Raw genomic sequence first — 11,002 nt, forward strand, 5'->3', positions numbered from 1 at the left:
AAGCTGCCCTCAGCGCAAACACAAATAAGCTGATGGTGTCAGTCACATATGCGGCTAAATGTTTGTTCATATTCACACACTGTAGTTTTCGGCCACACAGTTGAGCGGCACTTAGTGAAATCATGTTAACCTCATCCAATATCAGGCTTTAATATCATGCTGTTGTGCACAGATGGGTGATGGTGTATAGCAGGGTTAGCTGTGGGTGTGGTGTGGTGCTGTGGTTAAGACTCGAGCTGTAAACAAGAAACTGCTGGTTTGACCCACACATATGATGGGCCGTCGGTTTGCTTTGACTCGACTTGTTAATGAGTTTGTGTCACCTTCATGGTAAATGTACTGTTTACAGTGTACTGTTGTCTTGAGGAAGCGTGACCTGCTGAACTGATTTATTTCAACTCCTTAGTAAATGTCACTTGATTTTAATCTTAATATCTACAGTCTGAAGCACTAATACCAATACAAGTCTGGCCAAACATTGGCATTAAAAATAAAATCATTGTATTATCGTGAAAATCTTCTCAAAACAAACACTCGTTAACCAGTCTTAAGGTTGAGAGCGGAAACATAATCAAAGCTGGTTTGCAAACACACAGGACATGCAGGCTTAACAGCACAATGCTTAAAGGAAACAGAAGGTGAGAAACATTTCCTGCCTGTTGAACTGCTATGATGTTTCACTACCTTATTATTTCTTAAGTGTATAAAACCTTACCAAGTTTTTCAGCTTGCTCTCTTAAATGCTGCTTAACATTAAACTATAAAATATATATTCATATCAGAAATAGTCAAATATTATAGTAACCTCTGTTAACGTCTCTAGAGCTACTCTTTCGTGTTTCGTGTTTGTCTTGTGGATTTGTCTGCTGTCTGCAACATCTGATAAGCAACACTTCATACTGTTGTTTCCACCATGAAGTAGTCAAGTTGTCATAACACGAGTCCATAATGACTGTTCTGTCTCGTTTCTGTGTTCTAACAAATAGCACATAGACCTAGAGTCACAAGTAAATGTGTAAATGTGATCACATATATATTGTGCGCTGGTAAAGATAAGACGTCATTCTGTTTTGGTAAGGGATCATTTTTCTTCCTGGGAAAATGTTTATTCTACAGGGGAAAGTAGAAGCGTTTATCTGTTTATTTGAGTCATGACTGATATAAATCACTGTCAGTGTGATCAACCAAAATTGCCAAAACTAAGAATCATCTACAGTCAAGCCCGAAGTTATTCATACCCCTGGCAAATTTTGACTTAAAGTTACTTTTATTCAACCAGCAAGTTTTTTTTAAATTAGAAATGACACAGACGTCTCCCAGAGGATAAGAAGATGTACAAGAGGCATCATTGTGGAAAAAATTATTACTCATCTTTTATTTACATTTGAACAAAAAGTGGCATGTCCAAAATTATTCATACCCTTCTCAATAATCAATAGAAAAGCCTTTATTGGCTATTACAGCAATCAAACGCTTCCTATAATTGCTGACCAGCTTTTTGCATGTCTCCACTGGTATTTTTGCCCATTTATCTTTAGCGATGAGCTCCAACTCTTTCAGGTTGGGGGGTCTCCTTTCCATCACCCTGATCTTTGGCTCCCTCCACAGATTCTCAATTGGATTTAAGTCAGGACTCTGGCTGGGCCACTGCAACACGTTAATGTTTTGTCTGCTAACCATTTCTTCACCACTTTTGCTGTGTGTTTTGGGTCCTTGTTGTGCTGAAATGTCCACTGGTGCCCAAGGCCAAGTTTCTCTCCAGACTGCCTGATGTTGTTGTTGAGAATTCTGATGTATTGCTCCTTTTTCATGGTGCCGTTTACTGTGATTAGTTTCCCTGGTCCACCGGCTGAAAAACACCCCCAAAACATTAGGTTCCCACCACCATGTTTGACAGTGGGATGGTGTTCTTAGGGTTGAAGGCTTCTCCTTTTTTACGCCAAATGAAGGCTACATCATTGTGGCCAAACAATTACATTTTTGTTTCATCTGACCATAAAACAAAAGACCAGAAGTCTTCTTCTTTGTCCAGATGAGCATTTGCAAAGGCCAAGCGGGCTTTTGTCTGCCTTATCTGGAGAAGTGGTGTCCTCCTTGGCCTGCGTCCGTGGAACCCAGTGGTGTGCAGTGTCCGTTGGACTGTCTGTCTTGAGATGTTTCCACCAGCAGAGCCCAGATTCATCAGGATGGCCTTGGTGGTGATCCTTAGATTCTTTTTCTACCTCTCTCACTATCCTCCTGGCCAGCACAGGTGTCACTTTTTGGCTTCCGACCATGTCCTCTGAGATTTTTCACAGTGCAGAACATCTTGTATTTTTTAATAATACTTTGCACTGCAGCCACTGGAACTTTAAAACATTTAGATATGGTCTTATAGCCCTTTCCTGACTTGTGAGCAGCCACAATGCGCAGCCGTAGGTCCTCAGTGAGCTCCTTTGTCTTAGCCATGACTGTCCACAAACCAACAGCAGAGAGCTTCTGTTTTTCACCTGTTGAGTTGATTAAAACAGCTGTTCCCAATGAATCAGGGTAATTAGGATGCTTTAGGACATATTGGACTATTTGGAATGGTTTAGAACTTTGGATTTTCCCATAGACTGTGACAGTTTACAAAGGGTATGAATAATTTTGGACATGCCACTTTTTGTTCAAATGTGAATAATTTTGGGCTTGACTGTATATAAGCTGACAATTAAAGGGACAGTTCACCCAAAGAAAATTTAATTCTGCCATTAATTACTCATCCTCAGGTTGTACCAAACCCATAAGACCTGAGACTGATATGGAAGAGAAGAAATTGTTGAATAAAGCCGTTATTTTGATTTCTTTGCACACAAAAAGTATTTTTGTAGCTTTATAAAATTAAGGTTGAAGCACTGATGGAAGTCACACGGACTACTGATGAAGTCACATGGACTATTTTAACAATGTCCTTACTACCTTTCTGGGCCTTGAACGTGGTAGTTGTGTTGCTGTCTTTGCAGGGTCAGAAAGCTCTTGGATTTCATCAAAAATATCTTAATTTGTATTCCAAAGATGAACAAAGGTATTATGGGTTTGGAACAACATGAGGGTGAGTAATTAATGACATCATTTTTGGGTGAACTATCTCTTTAAGAGAACTGACTGAAGAGACAGGAAGCAGAAAGAGCCTTTCACACATGTCAGACACACTCAAGACTTCTGTACCTTTCCAGCATCGACCATTTCGCTAATCTCATCCAGCGCAGGGCCACTTGGAGCAAAGAAACCCCAGCGATAGTGTACTCCTTTTCTGAGGTGCTGAGTAAGAGAGAGAGAGTTAGCATTGAACAAACTTTCCACAAACAAAAAAAAACACATCTCCAACTCGACAAAAGAGTGGAATGGTGTCAGGTGATCAGGTTTAGGTTTCTGACCCTTCTTTATTTTCATTTCATCCATTCTACTTTCATCCATTCTGGATCAGTATATACATTCATTAAATCATTTTTTCTGTCCCTAAATGCCACAAGACAGGGTGGGGTAAAGCTGTGAAAAAGGCTGTGAAAAGAAAGTGTGTTTGATAATGAAATGTTCAGCCTTTTACTGGGTCATCACTGCTTATGAGCTTATGTGAAACTGTGTCCCATGAGAGCAACAGTGAAAGTGTGTTAAAATGGAACCTGGGATTTACAGTTGAAGTCAAAAGTTTACATACACCTTGTAGAATTTTCAAAATGAAAATAAAATAAAAAATTTAGTACCGACCTGAATAAGATATTATACATAAAAGATGTTTACATGTAGTCCACAAGAGAAAATAATAGTTGAATTTATAAAAATGACCCTGTTCAAAAGTGTACATACACTTGATTCTTAATACTGTGCTGTTACCTGATCGATCCACAGCTGTGTTTTTGTGTTTAGTGATAGTTGTTTATGAGTTATAATGAACAATCAGAATCAGAAATTAAGTTGAATTTACCCTGATCTTCAAGTTCAAAAGTTTTCACCCCCCAGCTCTTAATGATTTATTTTCTTCTGAAGCATCAGTGAGTGTTTCAACCTTCTGTAATAGTTGCATATGAGTCCTTCAGTTGGCCTGAATGTGAAATGATGGATCTTAAATTCATACAGTCATTGTTGGAAAGGGTTCAAATACACAAAAATGCTGAAAAACCAAAGAATTTGTGGTACCTGAAGGATTTTTCTTAAGAACAGTGAGCAGAACTGTTCAGGTCAAACAAGGGACTCATGAACATGAACTGTGGATCATTCAGTTAAGAATCAAGTGTATGTCAACTTTTGAACGGGGTCATTTTTATAAATTCAACTATTATTTTCTCTTGTGGACTATATGTAAGCATCTTTAATGTTAAGTATCTTATTCAGGTCAGTACTACATAAAAAATAACATGCATTTTGCATGATCTGTCTTATTTTGGTAAAATAATTAACATAAATGTTTGTAGTGTATTAGGCTACTATGAATACAAGCCATTTGTGTCGATTTAATGTTAGAAAAAAAGGGACCGATGCGGATTTCCTGCTAAAACATCAACAGCTGCCACGATGAGTGTTCTTACAAACCACAAAAAAAAAAAAAAAAAACTTTTTACGCTGCAGTAAACAGTGTTTTATTTAGTAGGGATGCATTAAATTGATCGAAAGAAACATATAACACATTCATAATGTTACAAGATAAATTCTATTTTAAACAAATGCTGTTCTTTTGAACTTCCTATTCATCAAAAATGTATCAAGATTTTCATGCTGAGCATAAGCAACTTCTTTCAAATACATTCAAAAATTGTACCAACCCCAAACTTTCGAACGGTACTGTATATACAAATTCCGTGGCATCCCCATTTACAACCGATTCTCAGATCTGGATTCTGATAGTCAGACAGTAATGAAAAATCTGGTTTGTAAGGTAGAAGGAACTCACAATCATCTATTATTTTCGGTTTCTTTTTCCTGTAGCCTTCTGATATTTTAAAGGAAAACACTTACTGTAAGTGTTTCGTACATGCTGCTAATTCACCCACATGTAAATTATTATGAAAGGTCATGGTAGGCAGCCTTTGTGGCAGAAGAAACTAACTTATTCTTCCTCAGCACATGAAAGGGAAGTCCCTACCTTCAGCACTTTGCATCCTATGGTGACTCCAGACCGCATCATTCCGTCTGCGAGGCCCAGTTGGTCTGTGTTACGCAGGAACGGTGTTACTAGAGTAACATATTTAGCACCATTCCAGGGTGTCAGAAGATCCAGTGCCCATTTCTCAGTTTCACCCCCAATATTGTCTAAAATCAAATCAAACCTGAGAGAGAAACTCAATGTCAATCACAAGTGCAACAAAAACAGTCACAAACTGTTCATCGAAAAACTAACTTTTGTAATGTTTGTAGTTGTTTTTCAACTGGTCCAGCTGTGTAGTCCACAACATCATCAGCGCCCAGATCTCTCACCAGTCGCTCGGCATTCTGGGAACATGTTACAGTCACATGGGCGCCCCAGGCCTTTACCATCTATAGAGAAGCGAAAACCTACATTAAAACTGTCACTTACAAGGCTATTACACACAGATGATTGTGTTTTATTATTCATTAAAGACATGAAATAAAAGTGACTCCAACATTTTTGTAAAATCATTACGCATAATGGAAAATTCAAAACCTTTTTTATTATTATCACCTGTATAGCTAAGGTTCCCACTCCTCCTGATCCTCCCAGGATAAGAACGCTGCATAAGGAAAGAATAGATCTATTACAGCCGGTCTTAAAGGAACACTCCACTTTTTTTGGAAATAGGCTCATTCTCCAACTCCCCCCGAGTTAATAAGTTGATTTTTACCGTTTTGAAATCCATTCAGCCGTTCTCCTGTTCTGGCGATATTACTTTTAGCATAGCTTAGCATAGATCATTGAATCCTGTTAGACCAATAGCATCACGTTCAAAAATGACCAACGAGTTTCCATATTTGTTGTATTTAAAACTTGACTCTTCTGTAGTTATATCGTGTACTAAGACCGGCGGAAAAGCAAAGCTGCGAGTTTCTAGGCTGATAAGATTAGGAACTACACTTCCATTCCGGCGTAATAGTCGAGGAAGTTTGCTGCCGTAATATGGCTGAAGCAGCCGGAGTATTATCAGAAATGAGTTCCCAGCTAGTTTAGCATTTGCACATGTGCTGTGTGGTATTACTGCTCCTGCTTCAGCCTTATTACTGCAGCAAACTTCCTTGACTATTACGCCGGAATTGGAGAGTAGTTCCTAATCTTATCAGCCTAGAAACTCGCAGCTTTGCATTTCCACCGGTCTTAGTACACGATATAACTACAGAAGAGTCAAGTTTTAAATAGGACAAATATGGAAACTCGTTGGTCATTTTTGAACGTGATGCTATTGGTCTAACAGGATTCAATGATCTATGCTAAGCTATGCTAAAAGTGATATCGCCAGAACAGGAGAACTGCTGAATGGATTTCAAAACGGTAAAAATCAATTTATTAACTCGGGGGGGGAGTTGGAGAATGAGCCTATTTCCAAAAAAAGTCTATAATGACTCATCTAAACTGCTGAAAATAAAATAAGACTGATTTAAAATTATCCTTGTTGTGCTGAAGTGTTGCTGAGATCACTATGTTGCACGCAAAGTGGAATTTCCGGCATATAATTGTACGATTGTCTTTAAATAGAAAGAATCTGTTATATCACGTAGCACATTATCAAACAAATGCTTCAATCTAGTAGTTAATGTAATTTTGTAATTATTTTGAGATCCTAATCTAATTTTGGTACATGCTTATTCAGTTAATACTACGAAGATATGATTACCGGAATCAGTTAGAGGCTGGAGATCAAACAAAAGACAGAACAGGACAAAATAAAAAGTAGAGAAGAAAAACAAAGTGTTTTTAGTTTAAAGGGGTCATAAGATATATTTTTATACATTTGTCCACTTATAATGACATAAACCACACTTTCTCTAATCCTTAGGATTAAAATGATTGCATTTCAAACATTTAAGCATGTCAAATTAAATACAGTGCTGTGTCCTTTCCAATTTTTCCCAGAGTTGGGAATAATAGTATTACTTGCAGCTCGGTTTGATTATCTTTTTTTTACGGAAGCCATTTCCACCACTAAATAAAAAATAAAAAAAGCGAACTGCGACTTTTTAATCTCACAATTTTGACTTTTTTTCCTCATAATTGTGTGTCACAGTTTTTTTCAGAATTGAGATATAAACTCTCAAATGTGAGATATAATTTTACAATTCTGAGAAATTAAGTCAGAATTGTGATATAAACTTGCAATTCTGAGAAATAAAGACACAATTCTGAAAAATTAAGTCAGAATTACGAGATATAAACTTACAATTCTGACTTTTTTCTCAGAACTGCGGGTTTATATCTTGCAATTCTGACTTTTTTCTCAGAACTGAGATATAAACTCGGAAATGTGAGATATAAATGTACAATTCTTAGAAAGGAAGTCAGTATTGTGATATAAACTTGCAATTCTGAGAAATAAAGTCAAAATTGCAAGGTATAAATTCACAATTCTAACTTTTTTCTTAGAACTGAGTTTATATCTCACATTTTTCTCCCAGTTGTGAGTTGTATCTCGCAATTTAGATTTTTTTATCAAAATTGTGAAATATAAACTCACAATTCTTAGAAATAAAGTTACAATTCTGAAAAATAAAGTCCGAATTGCGAGATATAAACTCACAATTCTGACTTTTTTCTCAGAACTGCAAGTTTATATCTTGCAATTCTGACTTCATTTCTCCCAATTGTGAGTTGTATCTCACAATTTAGATTTTTTATCAGAATTGATATGAACTCGCAACTGTGAGTTATAAAGTCAAAATTGTGAGATATAAACTCACAATTCTGAGAAATTAAGTCAGAATTGCATGATATAAACTCGCAATTGTGACGTTTTCTCAGAATTGCGAGTTTATATCTCACAGTTGGGACTTTTTTCTCAGAATTGTGAGTTTATATCTCGCAATTTTGACTTTTTTTCTCCGAATTGTACGTTTATATCTGACAATTGTGCCTTTTTTCTCCCAGAACTATGAGTTTATATCTCTCATTTTTTCTCCCAATTGCCAGTCTTTTTTTCTAAACTTTAAATTAGACTTTATAACTGGCAATTGTGAGTTTATATCTCACAATTCTGAGAAAAAAGTCAGAATTGTGAGATACAAACTGGCAATTGGAAGAAAAAAATGTCAGAATTGCGAGTTTTTCTCTCCCAGTTCTTACTTTAGTTTATATCTCACAATTCTGACTTTATAACTCACAACTGCACGTTTATATCTCACAATTCTAAGAAAAAAAAGTCAGAATTGCAAGTTTGGATCACACAATTTTGAGAAAAAAAAATGTCTTATTCAGTTTCTTATTCTTTATTTTCTTATTCAGCGGTGCAAACAGACTTCCATACTTTTTATATCAAGATAAAAGAAAATTTGATTCCATGCGATATGACCCCTTGAACTGGATGAACTAATAACCTGAACTGCACCTACTCGACTCAACAGAAACAATGTGGGACCATCACTGAAATACTTGCAAACTAGTACTTGCCGTTTCTTAGAAGAGTTGTCTTTGTTAAGGCCACCAGTATTGACGATGACAGACCAGGCTGTGGCAGATACATACGGGATGGATGCCGCTTCAACATGCTTCAGTGATTTGGGCTTATGTGACACCTGAATCACAGACATGAACAATAAACTTCTATATGTAGATACCGTGTTTAAGACAATGTATTTGTGGACTATATATTTAAATGTGTTAAATGTTTTTATCTGTGTATACTAGAAAACATGAGTCAAAATATTACCTCATTGGCACTGAGAACTACAAACTCTGCCAGGCTGCCCTGCTTCCACGGAGGGATAGCAGCCCACACCTGACAAAGAAAAACAAGCAGACGCTGGCCTCAATAACTGACGACTTACGGTTTAGGGTTATTAGTGCACATTATATATATACAGTTACAATATTATATGAAATAATAACAGAATAGGGCACCTGATCTCCTGGTTTAAAGTATTTCACATCCAGGCCACATTCCATGATCTCTCCGGATACGTCACGCCCCAAGATTAGAGGAAACTCACTGCCTGACTGGTTCATGTTCAGTGGGTCACGTTTCATGGCCATAGTAGCTGCTCCATAACCACCTACAAGAAACATCAAAGACTTTAGGTATACTCTTAAGGTATACCTTAAAGTATACTCTTTAGGTAAACTCTTTCCAAAAATGTTTCAATATATTTACGGTGTTAATATGTTAGAAAATGTATGGTGTTAAAGACAAGTTAGGCCAGCCCCAACATGCCTTGTGACTCATTCTTCCACAATAGCACAAAAAATGGTTTGTCTTTACATGATTTTGCATATAGGCAAACTGGTGTAAAGGTGAAATTTAAAAATTAAAATAATTCACTCTGTAAATTTAAGGTGGTTCTGTAAAGACCACTGCTTTAGTAGTAAAAATAAGTTTATTTATACACTACCGGTCAAAAGTTTTTGAACAGTAAGAATTGTAATGTCTTTTGAAGAAGCTTCTTCTGCTCACCAAGCTTGCATTTATTTGATCCAAAGTACAGTATAAAGTAAAATAATAGTAAAATATTTGTAATATTTAAAATAACTGTTTTCTATTTGACTATATTTTAAAATGTAATGTATTCCTGTGCTCAAAGCTGAATTTTCAGCATCATTACTCCAGTCTTCAGTGTCACATGATTCTTCAGAAATCATTCTAATATGATGATTTGCTGTTCAAGAAACATTTATTATATGTATTATTAATATTTAAACCAGTTGAGTACATTTTTTTCAGGATTCTTCGATAAATAGATTATCTGAAGATCAGCATTATAGGGGGGATTATAGAAATTAATGCTTTTATTTTAAGCAAGGATGCTATAAATTGTTCAAAAGTGATGATAAAGACATTTATGATGTTACAAATGATTTCAATTTTAGATAAATGCTGTTCTTCTGACCATTCTATTCATCAAAGAAATCTGAAAAAAAAAAATTCTATTCAGCTGTTTTCAACATAATAATAGTCAATGTTTTTGAGCAGCTAATCAAAATAAGTTTATTATTAAGGTTTAGGGACATCATACTAAATATCACCATGTTACAGGTGTTTTTATACAATTATACTATTATAATTCGTTTTTATTTTTACATTTTTAAATAAGTTTTAGTAAGTTAATTTTAGTTTTTACATCTGTTTAACGATATATGTAAAAACACATACACTTACTGAAATACAAACTAAAATTGATGAAATTTTAAAATAAAAACGAATAATAATACTATAATCGTATAAAAACAGCTGATTCAGAATATAATAGTATAAAAACACCTGATATTTAACAAGCACAGCTCATAATGATTAGGCAACTCACAATTATGATTGTATGACAGAGTTCAACATTTTCTTTATGAAATATGGTCATGTAAGATTTACACATTACTTTTTAAATGCCACAAAAGAATTTAAACACATAATCACGGTGATATCAGTGATGTGGGCTGAACGCCCGTCACATACCCCTCATACTGATGTCGAGGGGGTTTAAACCCACAGCGTGTACTTTAACGATCACTTCATTGGGATAGTGGAGGATCGGAAGCGCCGCGTTCTTGGTGAACCTCAACACGTCGTTTTTCCCGTATTTGTCGATGACCCATGCGGGCATGACATTCCTGCGAGAGGCTGAGAAACTGAAGTTCCTATATTGACCCCTCAGCGAACACACCAACCACCGTCTACACATAAGCATGATTGAGAATTAAGAATCACTCTTACGGTGTCATTAACCCGTCATTGATTACAAATAAAACTATAACTGTTTTATAACACTCTCCCAAGTTCAGCGAAACACATCTCGTATCCTGCAAAGTCAAAACAAACCGGTGAACTTTCACACGACACACTGAGCCAATCACAGACCGCATCGTCCTTTGACTGACCAATCAGAAAGAAGAGAT

At 36.1% G+C, this 11,002-nt stretch overlaps 1 protein-coding gene across 1 annotated transcript in view; it reads right to left on the reverse strand.

The window, feature by feature from the left end:
* The window catches only part of rtn4ip1 (reticulon 4 interacting protein 1), a 14,255-nt gene extending 3,344 nt beyond the window's left edge, over positions 1 to 10,911 (reverse strand). Inside the window, exons 1-8 of the mRNA XM_073826850.1 lie at positions 10,563 to 10,911; positions 9,020 to 9,171; positions 8,829 to 8,897; positions 8,570 to 8,694; positions 5,660 to 5,708; positions 5,357 to 5,493; positions 5,102 to 5,285; positions 3,190 to 3,282 (exon numbers count right to left, since the gene is read on the reverse strand). Of these exons, the coding sequence (XP_073682951.1) occupies positions 3,190 to 3,282; positions 5,102 to 5,285; positions 5,357 to 5,493; positions 5,660 to 5,708; positions 8,570 to 8,694; positions 8,829 to 8,897; positions 9,020 to 9,171; positions 10,563 to 10,794 (1,041 nt within the window). The 5' untranslated portion in view covers positions 10,795 to 10,911. The remainder of the gene's footprint in view (positions 1 to 3,189; positions 3,283 to 5,101; positions 5,286 to 5,356; positions 5,494 to 5,659; positions 5,709 to 8,569; positions 8,695 to 8,828; positions 8,898 to 9,019; positions 9,172 to 10,562) is intronic.
* Between the last annotated feature and the right edge of the window lie 91 nt (positions 10,912 to 11,002).

This window comes from Garra rufa, chromosome 21, assembly GCF_049309525.1.
Source record: "Garra rufa chromosome 21, GarRuf1.0, whole genome shotgun sequence".
In the NCBI taxonomy this organism is placed as follows: Eukaryota; Metazoa; Chordata; class Actinopteri; order Cypriniformes; family Cyprinidae; genus Garra; species Garra rufa.